The sequence below is a fragment of the Myotis daubentonii genome, chromosome 19 (assembly GCF_963259705.1).
Source record: "Myotis daubentonii chromosome 19, mMyoDau2.1, whole genome shotgun sequence".
NCBI classification, from domain to species: domain Eukaryota; kingdom Metazoa; phylum Chordata; class Mammalia; order Chiroptera; family Vespertilionidae; genus Myotis; species Myotis daubentonii.
Window position 1 is genome coordinate 25879553 of NC_081858.1, and position 25926 is coordinate 25905478.

The 25926-nt window shown below is 40.0% G+C and overlaps 1 protein-coding gene and 1 long non-coding RNA gene across 22 annotated transcripts in view; one reads left to right on the top strand and one right to left on the bottom strand.

The window, feature by feature from the left end:
- The window catches only part of MTMR3 (myotubularin related protein 3), an 82778-nt gene that overhangs the window by 46215 nt on the left and 10637 nt on the right, over positions 1-25926 (top strand). For 13 of the 21 annotated variants that reach the window (XR_009450134.1, XR_009450133.1, XR_009450135.1 and 10 more), the window contains 10 exons: positions 479-511; positions 5268-5350; positions 7549-7715; positions 11355-11451; positions 12390-12503; positions 17103-17308; positions 17828-17959; positions 18948-19059; positions 22424-22619; positions 23870-24055. Coding sequence is in view for 18 of the 21 variants with exons in the window: in XM_059676862.1 (XP_059532845.1) it covers positions 479-511; positions 5268-5350; positions 7549-7715; positions 11355-11451; positions 12390-12503; positions 17103-17308; positions 17828-17959; positions 18948-19059; positions 22424-22619; positions 23870-24055 (1326 nt within the window). In the remaining 3 variants the exon portion in view is untranslated. The remainder of the gene's footprint in view (positions 1-478; positions 512-5267; positions 5351-7548; positions 7716-11354; positions 11452-12389; positions 12504-17102; positions 17309-17827; positions 17960-18947; positions 19060-22423; positions 22620-23869; positions 24056-25926) is intronic. The other 8 variants (XM_059676865.1, XM_059676869.1, XM_059676870.1 and 5 more) reach the window with 2 other exon arrangements.
- Positions 20754-25926, bottom strand: part of LOC132222062 (uncharacterized) — a 29684-nt gene continuing 24511 nt past the window's right edge. Inside the window, exon 2 of the long non-coding RNA XR_009450137.1 lies at positions 20754-21398. This is a non-coding gene — a long non-coding RNA (uncharacterized LOC132222062). The remainder of the gene's footprint in view (positions 21399-25926) is intronic.

Here is a 25926-nt window from a genome sequence, read left to right on the forward strand (position 1 = left end):
TACTTTAGAAAATAATTTACTGTCAGGTTTTAAATAGCAACCTGATATATATTCTTAAAATGGTTTTTTTTGTGTAAAAATTAGTATACAAGATTACATATATTACAGCTGTACAACATTATAATTTGATATTTGTATATACCACACCATTGTAAATCTAGTTACTATTCATCACATATATTCTTTCAGTTTTACACATTGAGTGAAAGTCTGTAGATTTAGATGCCAAAAGTATTGTGTATTGTAATTCACACACAGTCACTGGATATCAAGTTTTAAATTTCTAGGGTAAAGAACCTCGGTATTAGAGTTCATTGGTAGCATTTAAGGTATGAATTGCCTCCATTCTGTGCTTTGCCCAAACCATATTTTTACTTATGTACAAATATATTTCTTTGATGCTCAGCTAATTTATAAACAAAAAAGTATTCAAGTGGAATTCATGAAAGTCTAAAACAATTTTTGTGTAATTCAATAGACTGCCTCTCAATCTACTGCTTCTGAAGTCCCAGTAAGTAGCATGAGAAACCTAGGCGATTTTTGCACATGTGCCTGGAGCAGATTGGTTTTGAATGTCAGATGCTCACCTTGCAAGTCAGCAAAATGTGTCCATTCTGCATGAGTCCCTTCCCTCTTACTAGACAGTGTTCTAGTGGTACCCTATAATGAGAACAATTTGTGGGGTGAGGAAAAAGCCCCACAGCTTATACATGAGCTCATGGAATTGTGACCTTCAAAAAATGAAAACTGAATTTCAACTAGAAATTTTTGGAAAATCAACATTAGTATCTAAAAGGACATTAGAATTTCTGTTTCTAGGATGTCCTGTTAATGCTTCTGAGGAAAAAGGTGGAAGTGTAGCAGCTGGAAACATCTTTCTTAACATTTTTTTCACATTTTCAATTGTCTGACTGTAGTACATCAAAAATCTTTCTTCTCCAAACATGAAGAAGAGGTTATTATTAACACTGAATACACTTTGGCCTTAGCATTCATATGTCAGCAGAGGCATCTGGCACCAGTGCTGGAAGAGTAGCTTATGAATATCAAAGGAGAGCAATAAAAAGTTTATGTCTTTAGCCTGTGACAGTCTTCTTTTTAGGACTGGTTTTTAAAGGATAAGATTTAGTGCCCAGATATTCCAGTTTATTACAGATTTTAGGTTTAGAATCATAGCTTTATTTTCACTTAGTTACTATCATTTTTACTTCAAATGTACATATAAGATTAGTACTTCCCATTCAGGCTATAAAGGGGGCATTTGTTTTTAAAAGGTAGGAATTATCCCGCTTTTCAATTCTGGTGCTCAAACAGTACACGTGTGCATGTGAGTGCGCACACATCCCCGAATGGGACGGTACTGTGGGGCTTCAATACCTGTGCATGTCTGTTAAGTCTTTAATTGCTGCTCTTCTGCTTTGGATTGATGCTCTTATGAGTTTTGGTGTTCATGATGTAACTTTTGGCCTTTTGAGAAATCGATTAACAGCACTTTGTGTGTTTGATGCATTGTTTTGAGCATGAGTTTGGTGAAATTCATAAGAGGAAGAGCACTGTAAAGGGAGATAGAATTACCAAGGTAGACGATAGAGGAAAAAATAACAAAAAGAAAATTAATTGCTCTAAAACATTTGAATCAGTGAGCTAGAGAGGATTTGAATGTGACTTTAGATTTCTGACTACTCTTCCATGGGTAAAATTACCTCTAAGGAATCTTGGTTTAGATTCTGTTTTCCGCCAAAACCGGTTTGGCTCAGTGGATAGAGCGTCGGCCTGCGGACTGAGAGGTCCTGGGTTCGATTCCGGTCAAGGGCATGTACCTGGGTTGCGGGCACATCCCCGGTGGGGGATGTGCAGGAGGCAGCTGATCGATGTTTCTCTCTCATCGATGTTTCTAACTCTCTCTGTCTCTCTCCCTTCCTCTCTGAAAAATCAATAAAATATATTAAAAAAAAATAGATTCTGTTTTCCTCTTGAAGACCCCTGAGGGAGAGGCCTTAATTGAGAAAGAAGAAACGAAGGTAGAGCACATACAGAAGTGAAGTGCAGTCTTAAAGGAAGAAACACACATCATATACATAACGAAAGGAGCCTGGACTGGAGGACTGTCATGGATTACTGTCCTGAGTTGGTCACTAGCTTATAGTGTAGCGGCGAACCTTCCTAGTCTGTAAAATGGTCTGGCTCTTGAATCTGTAATTGTTTGCCTATGAGATTGGTTGTTGGGTATGTTTAGTTACAGAAATGGTAAGAGATCCTCTTCATATGTGAGGAAAGTTGAAAAAGCTAAAGCAATGGCGTGGGCCTTAAAAAATGCAGAGAAACTTAGTACGTTTTGGTTGGAGAAATGAAGAGGAAAAGAAGGCCAGTTCTATCTTTTTAGAAGAGGAAGCACTCTGTGGAAGGAACAGTGAAGACGGGAATATTGAGGTAGAAGTAGAAGAAAAAAGGAAGATGTTCATTGATATAAAATCAGGTATTTTTCTTCTGTATGTTCCTGTTCCTGCTGCATATTAAACTTCAGTGCATGTAACAATCTGCATGAGTCTTGAAATCTGCTGTTTTATAGATGTACGACTTGAGTACGTGTGGTGTACACTGGTGTTTCTAGTATCTGCATATTAGCAACCAACATCTTTGTTCTTTAAATTTGTCATGTTAAAATACATGAACATTTGTATATCAAATGCATTTTAGGGAGCACATTTTTTACATGCTCTGACATATTTCATTAGTTTTATTCTGGAAGTCTGGGCATAGGCCCTTGTGCTCTGGTCCAGTAGGAGGGATATACAACTTACCTGTTCGTTGTAGCTAAGTAGCACAGGCTGGTGTCCACTCTCTCCAGCAACTGCTAAGAGCATTAATTGGTTTAATCTAAGGGGCCCTGGGGTGCCGGTAACTGCTGAGATCGCAGCCTCTGCACTTGGATGTGTAAAGCTCACTCACTGAACCGCAGGCTCTTCTCATTCCCTTCCCATTCCCTGTACCTGGAATTCCTAAGTTGTGACCATCTGAGGTTCAGAAAGTAGAGACTAGTGCATATAGGAAGGGGGAAGCTCTCTAAGGAAGTCTGGAAGCAGGCACAATTTTAGTTGGTAAAATTTTCGAAGATTGAGATTAGAACTCATGCCTCTTCATGATCTCACTTACATTTGGAATCGAATGAACAAAATAAACTAATGAACAAAATAGATCCAGAGACATTGAAGCATGCAACAGACTAACGGATTTCAGAGGGAAGGGGGGTGTATTTCAGAGAGCAGGTGTTGGGAAGAGATTAACCAAAGAATTTATATGCATATATGCATAACCCATGGGCAGACAGACAATAGTGTGGTGAAGGCCTGGGGGAGCGGGATAGAGGTGTCAATGTGGGGGAAAAAGAGGGGACATCTTTAATATTTGAAATAACTCAGGCCTCTTAATTGTCAGTCTTGCAGCCACTTTTGTTTTTCTTTTGGGGCTGAGGGGGCTTTTCAAGCAGTCAAGGGGACCTGGGGGGCAGTGACTGCTGAGATTGCAGCCTCTCCACTTGAATTTGTAAAGCTCACTCACTGCAAAGGGAGGAGGGAGGAGGAGGTTACCTAAAGAAAGGAAAACAGTACGAGAGTCTATTACCGAGTACTGTCCTGAGAATGAATCAGAGTTCTCCTCTTAATCTTCCATATTCCTCCTTCGCAGTTTATTCTTACTAATACATTGTTATTATTGTTTTCCTTCTTAGATGTACAGGTCTTGAGAGAATTTTTAGCTGTATCAGCTCCAGTTTCTCACAGCACTTTGGGGTTAAGGACTTCAAAAACCGAGGGCCAGTGCTGCTTTTTTTCTCAGAACACAGGCAAGATTTCATAGTCTTTCTTTTACTCCCAGTCCTATTACAAGTGTAAGCAAAATTTGCAGATTATAGACTTAGAACTAAGCAAGAAGGCCCTGGTCTTGAGTAGATACTCCCAGCCAGTATCTGAATATTATTATTTTGCTTTGTTCTTTTTTTTAAAAAATCCCTGCCCCGGTTTCTGTTTCTTGGTCCTAGACATCCAGCATGGGGCTTTTTTTGGATCCCCACATCCTTGTTCTAAGAGTTCTCTGCTGACTTTGGCAACTGCATGGTAGGACAGGGTTTCCGAAAAGGCTCAGCTAACATGAGAGCCACCTAATGCAGCCAGCATTCCCTTGTTTCTGTCTGTGTTGGAGAAGACTGCCTCCCTCTTCTATGCTAAACACGAATTGTTTGAAGGCTACTTGCAACTCCCATGGCCATATTTTGGCTAGCATGATACAGTGTCAGAGGCAGTGGTCTAACCTTTTCCAAGGAGCAGGAGTATCCACTAGGCTTTCTCAGGCTTTCTTTAGAAGTTTTGAAAATTGCTATTTGAAGCCAGGGATTGAGTCAGGATGAGTGGAGGGAGAGGGGGAGGAGTCTCATGTCAACTTGAGGATTTGTCACCCTGTTTATATGCCTTCCCATCCTGTCTCCCTTCTTTTGCTTTTTACTGTTGTATTTACTCCTGTGTTCATTCAGTAGAGTCTGCTGACCTGATTGGCAGGAAGAAAATCATTCTAGCTTGCTCATATCTCAAGTCCCACTTGGCAACAGGGCTCCTCAACTGGTCTTTTAAAACAAATTAGACCTTACTAGTTTTAGGACCTTTGCCCACTGAGTGGTCTGCTCCTTCCTCCTCGATTGCTATAAGCCTATTTTACTGAGCAGAAAGCCTGGCCAGCATCTACTGCCCTGTCGTCTTTTCTTTGCAACCTGCAGGCAGTTTAGACTTGTCTTTTTCAGGATGCTTCTTTGCTGACTGACACGAAGCCACAGGCTCACTTTATGATTTGGGGCAAAGAACAAGTGTAGTCCCACCAGCACTTTGATCTACAGTTCTTTTCTGTAAACAAGACAGGATTACTATTATGGTTCCCTTCAGCTTCTGTGTCATTACAAATCACAGCTGGCTATAGCTTCTCAAGAAGCACTGAGTGTTGAGCTTGTGAGTTTGTTGCTTGCGAGATGACGTATTTCCCCATTCTTCCAGAGGTGGTGTCTCCTCTTCCTGACTTGTGTTTTTGATTTAGAGATAGAGAAGGGGAAACCCTAATTCACCCAGTAGTAAAGCACGTGAGTACTAGTGAGCCAGATAAGTGTGCAGTTCTGTTTGCTCCTTTCCCTGTGGAGCTTTCTGTTCCCTCTTGTGGGACACATTGAAGAACTGCAGGGTCGGTCCGTGCCTTTTTTACTAAGGGGACTTTATCTCTTTTAATTGCAGGTTCCATTACAGCTTATAGAAAGTGTTGAATGCCGAGATATATTTCAGCTTCATTTGACTTGCAAAGATTGCAAAGTTATCAGGTATGTGGCGTGTTTATGCTGCTGTTTATTGTGGAAAAGACGTTTTAGAGAATGGATTTATGGTTTGTTAACAGAAAAAGAGCTTTTGAGGATCAGCCTTGTGGGAATATTTTTGAGTAGTTACTATCTGAAATATTTTAGGTTACTTTGCTATTTGAAAGCTATTTTTAAATTTATTGGGAAATATTTTCAAATTTACAAAAAATGCGAAAATAAAAATAGTACAAAGAACACCTGTATCGTTAACATTTTACCCCATTTGCTCTATCCTTTGCAGGGGCCGTGTGTGTGTGTGTGTGTGTGTGTGTGTGTGATATATATTCTTTACTGAACAATTTGAAAGTAAGTTAATATAATCATGGCTCTTCACCTTGAAATACTTTCATGTGCTTTCCTAAGAATAGGGATTTTTTTTTATATAACCACGGTATCATTATCAACTTCACTATTTTACACTTATAATACTTTTATTCAATCTACAATTCATATTCCAAATTTGTTAGTTGACATAATCCCTTTACAGCATTGCCCCTACCCCACCTAGCTCAGAACAGGATCCAGTCAAGGCCAGGTACTACATTTAGCTGGCATGATTCTATAGCAGGGGTGGGCAAACTTTTTGACTCGAGGGCCACAATGGGTTCTTAAACTGGACCGGAGGGCCGGAACAAAAGCATGGATGGAGTGTTTGTGTGAACTAATATAAATTCAAAGTAAACACCATTACATAAAAGGGTACGGTCTTTTTTTTCAATAGTTTTATTCATTTCAAACGGGCCGGATCCGGCCCGCGGGCCGTAGTTTGCCCACGGCTGTTCTATGGCCTTCTTTAACCTGGAATGTTTCTCACCAGCTTTGTCTTTATGGCATTTTTTTTCTTTATGACATTTTGAAGAATACTGTCTTTTAATAGACTGTTTCTTATTTTGTCTGTCCAGTGTTTCCTCATGATTAAATTGAGGTTGTACATTCTCAGCTGTTACACTATACCCATGAGGTTGTGTCCTTTTCAGGGTATTGTATTACGTCTGGAGGCAAACAGTATCCAGCTGTCCCTTATTGGTGATGTTAATTTTGATCTCTCTATTAAGGTGTCACCATAATTTCTAAACTTTCTCCCTTGCAACTAATAAATAGTCTATGGGAGGCACTGTAAGACAATGCAGATTCTTGTTTCTCACCAAATTTCTCCAAAGATTTAGCATCCAATAATGTTTTTATCTGATCTAATCTTTACTGTAATGGTTGCAAAATGATGCCTGAAATACCTTTTTTTTTTTTTTGAAATCCCTTTTTAAATTTAGTAGCTCTGCAAGTTTTAAATTCCCCCAAGTTTTTACTTTTTCTCTTTGACCTGTTTTGGAGTGCCAATAAACACTGTGTGCTGGCATGTTGATGAGCCACATTGATTGGGACAAGGGAGAGGTTTAATTGACCTTTTTGGTTTTAAGGTAAATATGTATAGTTGCTTTTTACCCATTGAGATTTGGCTTGCTTTTGATAGATACTGGCTATAACTCACAGTTTAAAAAGATTGCTTATTAGTTGCTCGATTTTAAGCACTGCATCTGAAAAGGTAAAGTATGTTTACACTAATTATTTTAACCTTAGTTATATATTCTGAAAGTTGCAATTGATAATAAAATTTTGTTTCCTACATGGTAATAGCTGAATACTGTAATGTAATTTATCTTATTTTGGATATAAAGTTGCTGATTTATTCTAATTGCTAAATAGACAAACTTTGAAATTATTCCCTAAGTGGCAAAAAGTATGGCTGTGATTTGAGCTCAGCCTAACATATCATAACAAAACAAAAGGACTTCTCTAAACATATTTCTTGGGAGGGACAACTATAAAGCTTTGATGGAAGAAATAGAATGAAATTCCACTCATGGAAGAGAATAACTGCCATTTTACTTTAATAATTGACAATCAGTCTCAGAAGAGATTTCGTTAGTCTAAAACATAGGTTTCCCATATGTCCAGTTTTCTTCTTTTTGACATTTTACACCATTGGCTAAAATTTGTTGGCCTATTTTTATTATAAATGATAAACATGTGAATGACCACTTCTAACGCTTTTTTGACTGTAGTTATCACCTCATCATGAGTAGGCACTCTTAAAATGTGGCTTTTCTTAGGTTTTGTTGTTATCTGTCTTCTGATTACATCTGTACTTCTTTCGCTTTACAAAGGTGTCAGTTTTCAACTTTTGAGCAATGTCAAGAGTGGCTTAAGAGACTGAACAATGCAATCCGACCACCTGCTAAAATAGAAGATCTCTTCTCATTTGCATACCATGCTTGGTGCATGGAGGTTTATGCCAGTGAAAAAGAGCAACATGGAGACCTGTGCAGACCAGGTAGGCCTTTCTAAAATATGCCAATAGTGGCTTTACGAACTGCTACTGAGGTACCCTAACATGAAATGGGACCCCTAAGCACTCATATAGTCAGTCAGTATATATTTTATGCAACACTTAGCATGTGCCCATCATTCTTACAAGCTGAGTAGAACATGTTTCCTGCCTTTCAGGGGAAGGAAAGAACACAAGATTTGGCATCACAATCTACTGGGCTTAAAAACCAACTGTAAAGTAAGATTTAATGGGTGATCTGGGAGCCTAGTAGAAAGGAGCCATGAGGATTGTATACAGGCCTGGGAAGACTTCACGTTAGTAGTGGCTTTTGAGTAGGCTTTGAAGGTCGGGTGAGAGTTCATTGATTAGAGAATGGGGAAAAGAATGATAGAGCAAGTAGCATGAGTAAAGGTATAGAAGTGTGAGATTAGGCCATGTAATAGTGGAATATAAAAAGGTCTTTCACTGTCTTTGAATTTTCAAGCCATAGGTTACTATTGTCACCCCTTTCATCCCAAGATGATGAAACAGAGGTTCAGAGGCCAGGTGACTTCCTTCAGGACAGAGAAGCTGAGTCTGTGCTGAAACCCAGACTTCCTGACTCCTCATTAAATCTTTGTCGCATTTACTATCTTTCTCCCTCAGAAATGGCTTTGACTAATAAGTTCATGTTATTTCTCCATATAGTTGTCTGTGAACTTTATGTTGCAATAAATATAACTTTTCTGGTCCAACTTGAAGTCTTTACTGTATCCAGTTTGGGAGCAAAGTCTTGAATTCCTAAGTGGTACAGAGTTGTGAGCTTTCTTCCAATAAAGTTTACTCTTGGGATTTTTTTTTCTTTAAACCTCAGTTTTTAATCCTGAATCTTCAGTCTTAACAATTCTGCCCTGGCTCATTTTAAACATTTGAGGCTAATCTAGCTATGTGTATTGTTTTGTCTTTGATTCATTCACTGGTTGAAGTTTTTGGTTTATATTCTTGTTTAAATAAAATATAATAACACACATAAGTATCATCTTATTTTTAAAGATGCTTTGATTTTTTGTTTGGCCCTTATGATCTGATCAAACAGGCAGGATAGGCTGGTATTTTTGTTTTGGGAGCTAAAGATGAAACTCAGACAATAGCAAGAGACTCAGTCAATAGCAAGAGACCACACCAGCCTTGGAGGTTATGAGAACGTGCTTTTAAACGGTCTCACTTCACTCCCTCATCCACAGCATCCCTCTTTTTCTTTCCTTCTTTATTGAGATACCATTGTATTATTTTTTTTGTTTTGTTTTTTGTTTCTGGTTCTTGTCAAGTTTTTGTTAAAGGTAAAGTGTATACATAATGAAATGCACAAATCTTATGTGTACATTTAAGACTCTTAACTCCAAAGGCATTCCCCTAGTTTTGGATTGGCAGCATTTAGTTAACAAACGTAGCTTTCTCCTTCCTGAAACTGAAATTTTCTCATATTTTTAGATGATTTCTTATTCCCTTGATAATTTTATTCTTTTGACTTGAGCCAACTCTTAGTCCATTCCTAAGATATGCCAGGTCAGAACTTCACTGTAGTCTTTTAATGATGGATGGCTTTGTCCTGAGCTGGGATGTCTTTGGTCCTCAGGTCCTTCCTTTCTGATGTTATTTCGTGTTCTTTGACCACCAGTCCTTACAGATGCCCATGGTGTCCTCTGTCTTTCATGGATTTGTGATGGATAGAGGCATTTGGTGGGTAAAGTACTAGACTTAGGAATTAGATATCAAACTGATCAAATTCGTACTCTACTCTTTAATTAAAAAAAAATACTGGGTAAGCCATTTTTATCCTCTCTGTACTTCAGTTTCCTTTGTTCTTCAAACTGGGAACTTCTTGTTCTTCCTGCCCAAGCTGTTCTGGGTATCCTGAAGATCAAATTGGTTATGCTAGAGCTCAATTCAGTAAATGTTTGTGTATCTCTTCTGTGCCATGCTTGTAAAAACATTTTGGAAATTATGAATATACAAGGTGATGTGGTGCTGTTGTAACTGTTTTGAATTTCTCTATAAGTAAAAGGTTGTATTTTGTTTCTTCCCAGTATATACAGTCCACATGGAAGTTATAACCATTGAACTACACTGGCCAGGGCCCGTTTAGTATTCTTGATGGTCGCTGTTCCATGCAATTTGTAGACAAATGGCACCCCAATTCAGATAGCTTTTTTCCTATTTGGAAGTCCATATCACTTCCAAAATAATAGATTCAGCTGATTATTTCTTCCTGCATTTCTGAGCCTGGTCTTTTTATAGCTTTCCTTCAGGAAACATATAATGCCTAGTTTAGTTTAAGCTCAAGAAAAGCAATTTAAATGGGAAGTAGTTTTATAGAATTTTCTTCAAGTAATTGCTGTTTCCTATTTTGAAGCTTTTCTCCAAGGGAGAGCAAAGCTTTATACTTTGATCATCAAAGCAGTCCTGTGCTTCTTTTGTGCTTTTATTATTGTAGGCTCTCCTGCTTAATGATTTTTTAATAAAATTACTGCCTTAGGACTCTGAGTTTTAAAGGACGAAAGTTATTTCAGATTTAATGACTTTTATATTCAGTTCATTAATGCCTTTGTTTCTCACTGTCTTAAGGAAGAGAAAGCCAAATGCAGTAGGGCATGTGCAGATGGGTTACACATGTTTGGGTGGATATTCTTACAAATGCTTAGCACTTTACTTGGTAGTATGGTGTTTCCTGAGATTCCTGGGGACTGGCAGTTATAGTTCTGTTTTCTTTTATCTGTAATTCTTTAATCTATAAGGCTCTGAAAATGGAATGATTTTTTTTATTTTATTTGGTGGCTTGAACTGATCTGAAACTATTTGTTGCTTTATTTATCTCAGTATGAATTATGCATTTCATTGTAGAAATACTAATGTTTGATTAAGTAGACCTTGTTTAGAGTGTTAATATTATAATATATGTGCCATTTTAAAATCTGGCCCAAAGGGTTTTTTTCTTTCTTTTTTGTTTTTTAATGTTTTTATTAATTTCAGAGAGAGGAAGGGAGAGGGAGAGATAGAAACATCAATGATGAGCGATAATCATTGATCATCTGCCTCCCACACACCCCCTACTTGGGATTGAGCCTGCAACCCGGGCATGTGCCCTTACCAGGAATAGAGCTGTGGCCTCCTGGTTCAGGGGTTGATGCTCAACCACTGACCCACACTGGCCAGGCCTGGCCCAAAGGGTTTCTGATGAGTTGTAGATCTATGTTACTATTTTTGGTGAACTGTTGATGTCATTTCTTATGCATACCATCTCTCTGAGTGTGGAAGTAGGTAAGCAGCCAGAATAATAAGAACATGGGTTTTGGGACCAGACGGGCCTGCCATAATAACCTCTCTGTTTCCATGTTGTCATCTGTAAAGTGAGCTCAGCGATAACTATCCTCAGACTTGATAGTAGTGATTAGATGAGATAACATACTTCTTGATCAAAATTAATTTCTTTATTCCTTACTTCAGTCTTAACCTGACAGGGATTTTTAAAAAAACTAAAACCAAGTAGATGCTATTTTATTTATACAATACCTATCCCCTACTGAGAAGGGTAGCTACGCTTTTATTCTACCTATTTTGCTAAATGGTATTCATTTCCTTTTTTCTGCTATCTTTGGTTTCTAGGGGAACATGTAACATCAAGGTTTAAAAATGAAGTGGAGCGGATGGGTTTTGATATGATCAATGCCTGGAGGATTTCCAACATCAATGAGAAGTACAAGTGAGTTGTATGGGTTCCTGTGGACTGTGTTTCACAGCCATTGTTTTTGCAAAAACCCTATTTCTCATGTGACAGAACATTTGAACTTAGACTTTTTCTTTCAAATGACGTCTATTTATTAAATCTAAATGCGTGATTTTCAGAGTACTTCTTTAGTCTTCTGTTTCCATTGCAATTCCTGAAGTGGAAAGTGATCCTTACTTAATAGGATTCTGGAACCTTCCTTTCTACCCTCTCATGGTCTCTGCTTCCTGGCACAGGCATATCTAGATAACAGCGTCTGTGAGTAGGCAGTCAGTTCTCATCACCACTTGACATCACATTAGAGTTCGGATCAGTGATCTCATATGCAGTGATAAAACACTTAGGGGTAGTTTTTATGACTAATTTTACTCCACATTCTGTGAAATAGACATAAGTATTCTGTACATACCCTTTGCTGCATTTGTTATCTGTAATTAGGACATCCTATTTGGTTCATATCAAAGATTACATTAATAATCCTATGAGGTCTCTGGAAACGTGAAATTGTAGGCTCTTAACATTTTTTGTGTTTCACTTTGACGAAAGCCTGAAAGACTGAGGGGGGACTGTTGGAGGTAACACAGACTTTCACTTCTGTTGTCAGACGGGGATCGTGTGTGTTAGAAACGGCCTGTGTATCTGTTACAACAGAGAGTTACAATGGAGTAACTGCCTCTCAACTCCCCTCTTTTCATTGATCGTTAAGACTGGCAGATTCCCAAAAGGCAGCATCAAGGGAAACAATCCAAGATAGTGTGTGTGTATATATAAACACTGGAAGCAGCCCATTCTGCTGAGCAGGCCAAGCCTCAAGTAATGCTCCGCACTGCCTTTTAACTGACTCGGGTAGCTTGATCAGCTTCCTTCTGCTGATTCACGTAATGTCTCTCCCTCTTTCTCACCTTTCCTGTTAGGCTGTGTGGTAGCTATCCTCAGGAACTCATAGTGCCTGCCTGGATCACTGACAAAGAACTGGAAAGTGTAGCAGGCTTCAGGTCCTGGAAGCGCATCCCTGCCGTCATCTACAGGTAAGTAAGCTTGGCCTACTGCCACTGCAAGTGGTCTGCTGCCTCTGATGCTGCTCACCTGGGAAGGGAGGTGAGGAGGCTTCAGGAAACTTCGCAGGCAGTTCTGTGCTTCCTTAGCGCTAAAGCAGCTCTTTCAGTTACACACCGGTAATTACTGCATCCTGAACACTAGCTGGTAACATTAAATTAACACTGTTAAAAATTTAATAGAAAGGTGGCTGGTCTTGCTATTTTAAGATCCTTCTGACATTCTATGGGAAGATAATGTGCTTGCTGCATTTCGCTCAGATGTTGGCCTTTGGAACAAGAGAGATGAGTCCTAGAAAGTGAGAATTGGGAGTAGAGTTGAGTCACTTGTAATTGTCTTTGTGGTTGAAAAACTTCCACACTTCAAAGAGCTCTACTTGGAGAGGGAGCATTTAGGGAAGAAGGCTAGATAGGTCTTGACAGGCTGTAAGATCTGAGAAGTCAGAGGCAGGGATCCAGCATGCAGTTACTAAATTCAGTTGTCTTTGGATTGCAGTGATGATTCCTGCGGTTGCTAGCAGAGGGGCAAGTTCTAGGAGGGGATGGTGACATGGTGACAAGCACAGGTTTGGAGGTTAACTCTTTTCTCTGATACTTCTTGCTATAGCACCTTGAGTAAGTTCCTTAACGGACTAATGCCCGTTCTTAATTAGTGAAATGGGAATCCTGTTCTTTCTTTGCCTGTATGCTGTGGCATCTGAATGAATCTATAAACACTGGACTTCTCTAAGCAGTATCTGGAGTAGATACTACTGATGTATTCCTGATGGCTGCTTTTATAATTCAGTGACTATCTCATTACTCACAGAATCATGTTAAAATTTTAAGAAGTCATTACCTCTTATTTTGAAACTGTTTCGGGTGTCATCTTCTTGTAATATTCACATTCTCCATTTCATTTTCCCAGTTTGCAGACTTTTTGGTCTCCTCTTGAAATTAGACTAAACCAGTGAGGCTTATTTAAAACTCTTTCATGCCTAGAGACCTTCTATTGAAAATTTGAAATTGTAGAAAGGGATTTATCTCTGTGTAATTCCCACTGAGGTAACGGGCTTATTAATTTAGTCCACTGAAGGCAAATTCTGATGCCACCCTGAATAATGAGATGGAAAAGTATTTTTTTCTGGCCCAGTGAAAGTTTTCAGTCTCAATTCCATCATTGTTGTTTTCAGACACCCCTAGAAAAGTAGGTCACCACATTTACCTATCCCTCAAGTGGTAAGGATGACACAAGAATTAGCAGTGAAAGCTGAAAGGTTTTATGGGCCTTATCAGTGATCTGCCCAGCTCAAATGGGGAAAGCAACCAGCGGCTGCTCTGGCCAACTGTGTTAGATCAGCAAACCTGGCATTTGTGTGGTTTTCTGACTTTGAAAATGAGAGTCCTTCCCCCTTGTGTTCAAACAAGGGGCTGTAGGTGAATTCTCCCTGTTGGTAGAGAACCCTAAAAGTGCAGGTTGAAGAAAAACTTCTTAGGATAAACATGGAAAGAATTTTTTCCCTTCTAAAATTTATTCTAGAGAGCATGAGCCATGGGTTTGTTTGTTTTTTCCCCCTCCAACCTTTTCTGGAGACATAGAGTATGTATAAATGAATTTTTTTTAAAATTTGTAATTTCTCAGAAAATCTGCTCTCAAAAGATTACAAATGAAAGTTCGTGGTGTAGTCCACATGAAATCAGGCTTCCAGGAACTGGCCTCTATTTCAGAACTTTTTCTTGTATCTTTGAGCTCCAGACTGGGTGGTCAGATTGAGGCAGCTGAAGAATGTTTTGGGATACCCTAGCACAGGGGTGGGCAAACTTTTTGACTCGAGGGCCACAATGGGTTCTTAAACTGGACCGGAGGGCCGGAACAAAGGAATGGATGGAGTGTTTGTGTGAACTAATATAAATTCAAAGTAAACATCATTACATAAAAGGGTACGATCTTTTTTTTCAATAGTTTTATTCATTTCAAACGGGCCGGATCGGCTGTAGTTTGCCCACGGCTGCTCTAGCACAAGCATTTCAAACTCATGGCCAGTGGGCCGTATGCCTCGTTTAAATGAATTTGACATGCTTGCTCTAGCACTCTGCTTTGTCAGCCTGAGTGGCAGGATGCTTCTGAATCCACCTGCATTTACTGAATTTAATTGTCCGTAGGCTGCAGTAATGATTCTTGAGGTTGCTAGCAGCAGTTTCTTGACAGCACTGAACCAGTGCCTGATGCATGCTTTCTCCTGTGATGAGAGTGTTTAATTGGATTTATCATTGAAGACAGAGATTGCTCTAACACAGGAAGATGATGCGAAGGGCACCCCCTCTGTAGTTCAATCCACAGCTCCCCTCTTTGTGCATTGAATGATTTAGAAAATTCTAGTCATTTTGGAAGTTTGCCTGACACCAATTTAGGGATAGTTTAAACATTTCATTGTTTAATTTTTATATTTTTTATGGTTCTGTTTGTGAAAATGATAGAAATGCTCTTTAATGATTTTTAGCTTTAGTGTTTTAGTTCTCTTTCTTGCATCTAAAGCATTTTAGAAGACTGCAGAAACTGCCCACTGCAGTCTAGCTACTATAATGCCATAGCCTTTCATGGCTGAAGAGTGCCATCTACTGTTCCTCCTGGGCACGCCTGGGAAGCATTGCAGAGAAAGGTGCTGAGGAAAGTCCTGCCAAGCCTCTTAGGTTTGGCATCGATCAGCTCATTGGTTACCCAGCACCTATTAGCATATGCTCGTAGGCATTTTAAGAATCAATGAGGTGTTTTTTTCCAGTTTGGCTTCATTCAGGTGAGCCAGTTGATTGTGTTGGTAATAGACAACTACTTGTTTCCCAATAAGGGAGGATTTAAAAACTACAAGCAAACTGGTGGTTCCAGTGAAATTTGATTATTACCAAATTTAATGTATTGCTTGTGAGCTTTAGGATTAAAAACAAAAGTCTTTTCTCACATCATCCTTGAAGAAGACAAATGGATTCAAAAGTGTGTGTTGCTTAAATCCATATTTGCTCTACATATGTGTAATGTGTGTATCATATATGTGTTTAGAAACAATTTTTTAAAAATACATTTTTTATTGCTTTCGGAGAGGAAGGGGGAAGAAGAGAGAGAAACATCAATGATGAGAGAGAAGCATTGATTGGCTGCCTCCTGCATGCCCCCCACTGGGGGTTGAGCCTGCAAACCGGGCAGTGCCCTTGACCAGAATCGAACCCGGGACGCTTTAGTCCACAGGCCGATGCTCTATCCACTGAGCTGGTACTTCAAACCGGCCAGGGCTAGAAACAGTTTTAACGGGAGGTAAGACATTGATGGTTTCCTCTAGAATATAGAATTGAGGGACATTTAAATTTTTTGCTTACTAGCTTTTTATTCTAATTTGTGTTTACAGTGAACTGATTTCTTTGGTAATTTTTTTAAATGGCTTTATGGAGATATCCTATACAATTTCCCTTTTAATGTAATATGTGGTTAGTGATCTTTTCTTTTTTTCTCTTTTTTCTTTTAAGTAGATTCACAGAGTTGTGCAGCCATCCTTACAGGTAGTTTTAGTCATTTCACCATCCCCAAAAGAAATCTCAGACCCATTAGTAGTCACTCCCCAAAGCCTCTAGTCCTGGGTTACTACTAAACTTGTCTCTACCTCTAGATTTGCCTGTTCTGCACATTTCATATAGATGGAATCATACAGAATGTGGCCTTTTGTGACTGATTTCTTTCAGTTAGCAGAACATACTCAAGGCTCATCCGTGTTGTAGCATGTGTTAGGACTTTATTTCTCTTTATTGCCAAATAATATTACTTTATAACTTTTTAATTACTAAAATTGCCTAACTAAAATTCCTAATTAGGAAAAGACTTGGTTTTAATAGAATCTTAAAGTAGACTACGAATACTCTGATCTTATTTCTTGGAAAAGGATCTATGAGAGTATGGCTTATTGAGGTTTATGCTGTTCATTTCCTTCTAAGAGCTTAAGGAAGAGTAGCTGGCTCATTGAGCTTATTTGCCTATAATAAGAACAGTTTGTGACTCAGGAAATCTCAGGAGATTTTGTCAAGCAGTTTGCTGTGGGCCAGGTAAGTGTTTCGGTCCCGAAGGTGGGATCTTGTTTTGAAAATAATCCCCAAGCCAGCCAATTGCTGTGGTGGACCTTCAGAAATCAGTGAGGAAACAAATTTTTCAGGTGCAGATAAGAAGGAGAGAACAATGCTTCATTATTGATTAGGAGAATTAGTGTAGTATCTGTAGATTATTTTTAACCTGATTTTCTAAAAATAAATTTAAAGATACAGACATTTGCTTTATGAATAGTAATTTGTTTTCTCTAAGAAGATACATTTATTATTGGTAATTCTGCAAAGATCTCTAAAATGGTATGATAATTGAGAAAGGTCGAGGTAGGATTTGTTGTTTTTGTTGCTATATAAGATTTCTGCCCTGAGAGGACTTGAAGCTAATGCATCTTTTACCTGTAGTTAGGCAGTTCATTAAGGCATTTAAAATCCACGACCTCACTGTGGTACGAGCACAGAGCATCTGATGGGGCCTCTGGATGGTACAGTTGTTTCTTGTTCCCTGCACAGGCACCAGAGCAATGGAGCTGTCATTGCCCGCTGCGGGCAGCCGGAGGTCAGCTGGTGGGGCTGGCGAAATGCTGATGATGAGCACCTGGTGCAGTCAGTAGCCAAAGCTTGTGCCTCCAACTCCCGATCGAGTGGCAGCAAGCTGTCAACTAGGAACAGTTCTCGAGACTTTCCCAATGCAGGAGACCTTTCTGATGTGGAGTTTGGTAAGGTGCTTCCTGGCAGCAATTTTTATAGCAGATGAGAACCTTTTCTTGAAATGGCCTTTTTCTTATAACACAGAATTTGTTTTATAGAAGAGAGCAAAGCTTCAGTTGATGTGATTGAGGATTCATGGGTCTTGGCAATGAACAAGAAGACCCCTTATTTCAAACTTGGTTTGAGAGGACTAGAGTGGTGTTTTTGTTTTTTGTTTGTTTTTGTTGGGGGGAGGGGGGTCTTTCTTGCCATAGTAACAGGAATATATATGTAGTAGGGGACCTGCAGTTTCTCCAGACCATGGAGGAAAATTTCACCAGGCTTCATTAAAGGACAACTGTTGTAGAAACAAGGTATAGGAGATTATAGGCAACATAGAAAACAAAAAGAAGTTCTGGTTAGGGATTTCACTTAATTTTTTTATTTTATTTTTTTGTACCATAATATGTGTCTGGGGTTCTTACTTTGCACAATTCTGGAAGGGACAGGTTCATTCAGTTTTTCCTCCCCACTCCTGATGTTCCTAGATTCTTCTCTGTCACATGCTTCAGGAGCAGAGAGTTTAGCCATCCAACCTCAGAAGCTTTTGATTTTGGATGCACGTTCTTATGCTGCAGCTGTTGCAAACAGAGCCAAAGGAGGAGGCTGTGAATGCCCAGGTGAGATGGACAGTGCTTTGTCCCCCAACATTCTTTCCTCGTGAGGCCTGTGCCCAACTGGGTCTTACTTCCTAATATGAAATGAAAGGCAAACCATGTTCCCCAACCTATCTTGAGAGAGCCAGAGCTCTTTGGATTCTTGACACTATGCTCTTTTCATGGGAGAAGTGGAGGTGGAGGCACAGTGAAACCAAATAGTCCGCCTTCCTTGTGCCAGCCTTTAGGTGATAAGGAAAGTCAGTTCTCTCCCATAATAAGGTCTGTTCTTATTTGGAAGCGGCTTCTTTAGGGCTCAATTTCTCAGCCTTCTAGGAGCTTTGTGTTGCCTTTGACAAGTGGGTGTGCTCATCACTTGTCTTACAGAAACTCCTCACATGGCTCCCACTTAGAAAACCTGGCCTGGAAATCGAAGCAGTAAATACAAAACTGTAGCAAAGTGCTTCTCTCCTAACCTCTGACGTGCCTACTGTTTGAATGCTGGTTTTCTCCAAAGAAGGAACCCTTTGGTGCTAGTTGTGTGCCGATGGAGCAAGTTGAGGCACCAAACTTCTTATTCAGATGGGATCTAAGCTGAGAATTAAAAGCAGTGGTACTAAGGTGAAATTTGAATGCATGAAATGCATTGTTCTGCCAGGTTGTTTTCAGAGATTCCAGAGCTACAAGTTAGCGCAGGCCCAAGAAGTAAACCTGGGGGTGAGGGGAGTATATAGATCTTTTTATTTTTTATTATTCATGTTTTTTAAGTAACAGCTTCTATTTTATGTCAGTATCCTCACAAATCTAACCTTCCTCTTTGCAAAAACAGGTAAAATTTCAAGCACTATTTTCCGCTCATAATAAAGGACTGAGCTAATATAGGCTTCAAAACACTGCAGTTCCATTAGCAGCTGCAGTGGGTTTGTTTATTGCCATTTTGCTTCTTTTAAATTTGGCCATGTGGGCTTTAAATTTAACGTATTTGTGTTCTACTTACTGTTTTTCTCTCCAGAGTATTACCCCAACTGTGAAGTTGTGTTTATGGGGATGGCAAATATTCATTCAATCCGGAGGAGTTTTCAGTCTCTGCGGTTGCTGTGCACACAGATGCCAGATCCGGGAAAGTAAGACCTTGGCCTTAGCTTTAATTTTGCATTGCCTTTTTTTTTTTTTAAATGAGTTCAGAGGTTCCTTCTATTTCTTGGTAAACTTTGGTTTTACTGTCAGTCTCTGTGGGTATTCTTTCAGTGGTAGGAGCAGGCAGCATAAATGAGGAGCTGGGATTAAAATGTAGCCCTTTGAAAGGTTTAAAAGGTGCACCACATAACAAATGGATGCCCTCAGAATGGAAGTATTGCTTTCTTGTTTTTTTCTAAAAACTCTTCCTTCTCTTCTACATTTGCTTTTGGCCCAAAGTAATTTAATTTTTTGGTTTCTGACATCTTGTAGTGACACTTTTCGGCTATGAACTGGGATGTTTTACCATGAAGAGTCAAAGTTTATTCATCGTGTTCTAAAAAGGGTTAAACTTTTTAAAACTTGCTATTAGGTCAATTCTTTTCACATAAGCTGATTTCTAAACTAACCTCTCTCATTTACTAAGGACATTACCATGATTTTTATTGCTTATTAAAAATGAATGGCTGGCATGTGCAGTGAGGAAGGTGAAATAACATCCCCTCTTCCCAAGGGAACTGTTTGAATACAAGATAAATTAGGAGGAATGCTCTGTAAAACAAATATGGACACATAAATATTTAAAAGCCCCTGCTTTACATTTCAGGAAGCCAGAAATGCTGCCAAAGAGAGAATTTTCTCTTTTCTGGGGTTTGTGCTGGAGCCTATAGCTGTTTTTGGGTTCTATTTAGTAGACTCACGATCACACGCACGATCACACTCACGATCACATGAAGTTTTGCAGCCTTCTTTACGTGATTTATTAAATCAGACGGCTGCCTGAAGCACTTGTGCTAACTCCTGGTACCAAATGATTAAATTCATCACAATTGCAATCAGCCCAGAGGATGAAGCACTTGTCCTTGGGGAGAAGCCTGACGGAAGAAATGAGCTTGATGTTCTGCTTTGGGGATTAGCAGCTGGCATTGCTGTACACTCAGAGCCCAGCCAGTAGCGCTCTCCTCCTTCAAGGCGGGGCACAGCAAGGAGGACTCAGGAGATCTGTCACTGTATGACTTTGGCCAAATCTGTGGGTATCAGTTTTCCTGTCTGTTAAAATGAAAGGGATAGAATCAACACTACCCGATCTCTAATCTTCCATATATTAAAATTATAAAGCTATTTTTTACCTTCACCGGAAGATACGTTTTTATTGATTTTTAGATTGTGAGGAAGGGAGAGAGACACACATTGATATGAGAGAGGAGCATCAATAGGTTGCCTCCCATATGCACCTCCTCCTGGGAATGGAACATGCAGCCTAGATCTGTGCCTGACTAGGAATGAAATGCACAGCCCTTGTGGTCTACGTTGGTGCTCCAGGCCAGGGCATATTTTTTAAACTCGGTAAAAAGGGTGTACTTAGCACTGTGTTGGTCCAAATGAATGTCTGGGAAGGAAGGGGGTTTTTAAAGAAGGTAATCCTGCCTGGCCTGTGTTGCTCAGTGATTGAGCATTGACCTGTGAACCAGGAGGTCATGATTCAATTCCCAGTCAGGGCACATGCCTGGGTTGTGGGCTCGATGCACAGTATGAGGCATGCAAGAGGCAGCCAGTCAATGATTCTTTCTCATCATTGATATTTCTATCTCCCTCTCCCTCTCTGAAATCAATAAAAATATAAAAAATAAAGTACAGAAGGTAATGCTTTATCTTTTTAAATTTTATTTTTCAATTACAGTTTTTACATTCAGTATTACTTTGTATGTATTTCAGGTGTACAGCATGGTGGTTAGAATACTTTACAAAGTGTTCCCCCAGCTTTTCTAGTCCCCACCTGGCACCATACGTAGTTATTACAACATTTTTAACTCTGTTCCCTCTGCTGTACTTCACATCCCTGTGACTGTGTTGTAACTGCCGATTTGTACTCCTTAATCCCATCACCTTTTTCACTCCGTCCTTCAACCCCCCTCCAGCTTTGTCTTTAGCAACAAGTTATAATGCTGTGCTGACGCCTCCCTTGAGGAAAAATGAAGCTATGGCAGTGGTGGGACCAGCTGTAAACAAGCCTCCCAGCACTGGTGGCTGTGGAAGGCTGGGGCACGGTGTATTCCTACTTGTTTTAGAATAGGCAAGGAGTGTGCAGTCCCTCAGCACCTCCTTGGTTGGCCACTTCTGTAGTGCAGCTTCTCTGTCAGGCATGGACAGCACCACCCGGTAAGTATGAATAGTCTAGTCAGGTCAAGAGAGCCTCACACTTGTTCTCGGTTACTGTTTCTCCAGGGGCCAGGAAATAATGCAGTATTTTCTCTCCTATGCCTTAACTTTTAGTTTCTTCAAGACTCTGTGAGGAATGAGAATAAACAATTTATCCATTAGCAAAAAATGTGTTCGGGTCCCTCTTAGGAGATAGAATGTTTTGAGATTGAGTTTTGCTTTTTTGTTTGTTCATTTTTTTTTACCCATGATTTTCAGCTATGCCTGAGATACAGTGTCTGCCCTCTGAGGATCTAGGGTCTGATTGGTAGACCAAGCTAATCCATGTGAAATGAAAGCTTGTACACTACATTCTGTAGTCCATTTACCTCCCCGCCGTGGACCATTCCAAAAAGTCACACTCATCCCCCGAGGTTTAATAGTTGTTTATAGAGCCCCCTCGCAGAAGTACTTATTCCCTCCTCTGACTCAGTGTTTGAAGGGCTACACTGTGGTCTTAGTACAAATCTGATTGCATTTTGGAGAAATCAGAGAGCTTGGGGGGGCAATTCTTGTGATCTGATACTTCCTAAAGGCCTTTTGAAAAAAGGGTCTTGTGGATCCCGGCTGAATCCAGTCTCTGTTAAACGAATTTCCTGTACTTTTTTTTTGAAAACTTGTTGGATAAAGTTGCTGATCATTAAATATAAATATCTAAATATCTTGTTTTACATCTCAGAAGTGGCTGTATTTTCTTCAAGAGAAGATTCCAGAACTATGTTTTTTTAAACTGGGTATATACCTATCACAGACTGAAAAATATTAAATATTAATTTTCTGGGAAATTAGCCATAAGATTTTTGAAACAAAAGGTGGTCCTATTGATGGCTGCCCTATTTCTAAGGCTCTCCTCTATTGCAGCAGTTGCCAGCCGGTGGTCCGTGAGGTCCGAAAGGTTGGCGACCACTGCTCTATTGCATAGTAGGGTTTGGGCATCATCTTTGTACATGCTTTATAAAGACACAGACGGGTTTTCTGTTTGCTCTGGCAATGTTTATTTGAAGGGAAAGTCTTTGGGAATTGCTGTTTAATTTGATGGGTATTTGGCATGACACAGTGACGTAATCAGAAGAGTCAGCATTCCCTTATCCCCTTCTGTTTTTACCTTTATAGTTGGCTCTCAGCTCTTGAAAGCACAAAATGGCTCCATCACCTGTCTGTGCTTTTGAAGTCGGCACTTTTGGTAGTGCATGCTGTGGATCGTGATCAGCGACCAGTGCTAGTGCACTGCTCAGATGGCTGGGACCGCACCCCCCAGATCGTGGCATTGGCTAAGCTCTTGCTGGACCCTTATTACCGAACCATAGAGGTGGGTGCATCCAAGGGTAGGACTTGGTACTTCAGTGTGAGGCGGGGCACATTAGAGGGTTTTATGGTCAGTTTTGGTTGTGTGGATAGGTCTAATGAAAGTGAAATTTTCTTGTTTTAAATCATTGCTTTTACCTTGAGCTAAATTGTGGTGGTGCCTACCACAGTTCTTGCCTCTTAAATTGCGCAGACTTAGATAATAAAGTATTGAGAATATAGCATATTTTCCTTTGTATTCTACCTACTTGGAAAAGTTTTCCCTGCCCCACGAAAATGGGGCTTCTATAGAAGGATCTTGGTATACTTATGTCATAAATATTACCACAGTATTCTGTGGAGAAAGCTCTACTCTGAAATAACCTGCTGATGGCTTAAAGATGTAAGAAAAACCATAAGTGTACCCTAAAATATATGTAAATCAGAGGTTAGGAAAGATTTTACAAACATTACTTTCTTTGTAGGTATAATATGAAAGACAGAAACTGAAAAGTAAAAAAGAAATTTAGGGGAAAATAGTGACTTTTTAAAAAATATATTTTTATTGATTTCAGAGAAGAAGGGAGAGAGATAGAAACATCAATGATGAGAGAGAATCATTGACCGGCTGCCTTTTGCAAGCCCCTACTGGGGATCAAGCCCTCAACCAGGGCATGTGCCCTTGACCAGAATCAAACCCGGGACCCTTCAGTCTGCAGACTGACGCTCTATCCACTGAACCAAACCAGTTAGGGCAAAAATAGTAACTTTCAGTCCTGACCAGTTTGGCTCAGTGGATAGAGCATCGACTTGTGGACTGAAGGGTCCCGGGTTCGGTTCCGGTCAAGGGCATATATCTTGGTTGCGGGCACATCCCCAGTAGGGGGTGTGCAGGAGGCAGCTGATCCATGTTTCTTTCTCATGGATGTTTCTAACTCTCCCTCTCCCTTCCTCTCTGTAAAAAATCAATAAAAAATATATTAAAAAAATAGTGACTTTCATATAGTGAGTGAAAGAGGCTAAAAATATACATTAACTCAAGAAAGGCTTAGTACCCTTTTGATGATTATGGAACGAAGTTGAGGGAATGAGGAAGTTGGCTTAAACCTATCTTATCAGGGATGCAGCCTTCGGCCTCGAGGCTGGATCCAGGGCTGCTTCTGATGGGCTTAGTGGGAGGCTGTGAAAGGGTTCACTGCTGGTGATACCAGGCCCAGGACTGTCACAGTCTGGACAGACAAGCACAAATGGTCTTTCTTGTGTGCTTCCCTGCAGGGTTTCCAGGTCCTCGTGGAGATGGAGTGGCTGGATTTTGGTCACAAGTTCGCTGATCGGTGTGGTCATGGGGAGAACTCTGATGATCTCAACGAGCGTTGCCCAGTGTTTCTGCAGTGGCTTGACTGTGTGCATCAGCTTCAGAGGCAATTTCCTTGCTCTTTTGAGTTCAATGAAGCATTCCTTGTGAGTTTGGGCATGTGGTTCTTCATTTTGGGGACCTTCTAAATTTGTGGGGTATCAATACAAAATGGTAATGGGCCATTTTCACTTGAATCTGTGTATCCTTTTTAGAATTTAAGAGGGGTCATCCTTTCTCCCATTTACAAAATTAAAACAACAGTAAAAAACAAGTGTTTATTCCTTGAATCTAGGTGTACTAGGTTTGTAGAGTCTTGGAGTTGGTTTAAAGTGTAGTGGCTCTCATCACACTTTTCTTAGTCCTGCAGCCCCCTCTAGCTATTTCATTTCCTCACACTAGAGCTCAAGTCTTCTACATTTACTATCTCAAAATCTTATTTTTCCATTTTCTCTTAAACCTACTCCAATCAGGTGTTCATCCCACTAATTTATCAGGGTCATTCTTATTAAGGTGCCTAGTGACCTTCATGTTGCTAATCCAGTGATAAGCTCTAAGTCTTCATCTTTTAAAAAATACTTAATTCCCATTTATTTAAAATTCCATCAGTCTGTGTACATTCATCTCTTTTTTTAAATTGAGGAGTAATTGACGTGTAACATAATTAGTTTCAGGTAAACAACCTAATGATTTGATAGTTGTGTATATTGTGAAATGAGCACCACAATAATTCTAGTTGACATCCATCACCATACAGTTATTTTTTTGTAACAAGAACTTTTCAACTTTTAAATATGCAATTCAGTATTAATTAATTATAGTCACCATGCTGTATATTACATCTCCATAACTTATTTTATAACTGGAAGTTTGTACCATTTGACTGTCTTCATCTTTGATCCATTAATATTTGGCAGTTCAATCACTTCTTTCTTGAAACGAATGACTTCCAGCATGCACTGTATCTTAGTTCTCCTCTACCTCACTAGCTGGTCCTTTCTGCTTCCTTTGCCAGTTGCTCTTTATCTGCCCAGTTCTGAATTTTGGAATGCCCCAGGCCCAGCCTGTAGGCTGCTTCTCTATCTGTATTTCCTCTCTTTCTTTTACATTCCAAATTTAGTCTGTCAGCAGATTCTGCAGCTCTGCTTTCAAAATACACCTAAAACCTGATTTACTGCTGTCTCCACTATTTCCACACCCGTCTAAACCATCACCTCCTGCCCCAATTTAAGAGTTAACCCAGCAGCCAAAGGGATCCTTCTAAAGCATAATACAGACCATGTTACTCCTCTGCTGAAAAACCTCCAACTTTCCATTTTACAGAGTAAAAGTAAAAGTCCTTAATGATGGCCTGCAGGTCTCCCTCAGAGGTTATCTGTGTAGCTTCATTTCCTGCCATTCTTCTTATGCAGTGTCCTTTAGTCATTCTGGCCTCCATCTGTTCCTCAGAAATCACAAGCATACACTCACCTTAAGACCATTGTGCTTGCTGTCACCTCTGCTGAGCATTTCCCTTCCAGATACCCACATGACCTCTCTTCATTCTGTCAAGTCTTGGGCCAGGAAGGCTGTCCCACCCTGCCCCGCACCTCTTACTCTACCTTATTGTTGTCCATACCACTGGTCATTCCTCTTTCCCAACTAGAATAAGCTCTGTCAGGGTAGGAGAGCTACTTGATTATCCTATATAATAAAAGCCTAATATGCTAAGTGTCCAGTTGGCTGTTCAACCAATCAAAGTGTAATATGCTAATGATATGCTAAAGCCGCTCAACCGTTCGCTATGACGTGCATTGACCACCAGGGAACAGATGCTCTGACCGGTAGGTTAGCTTGCTGCTGGGGTCCGGCCAATCGGGACTGAGTGAGACAGGCCAGACACACCCTGGAGCCCTCCCATGTTACCTCCCAAGCTGGCCAACTTCCCGCATCCTTCCCCGGCTCCGATTGTGCACCGGTGGGGTCCCTCGGCCTGGCC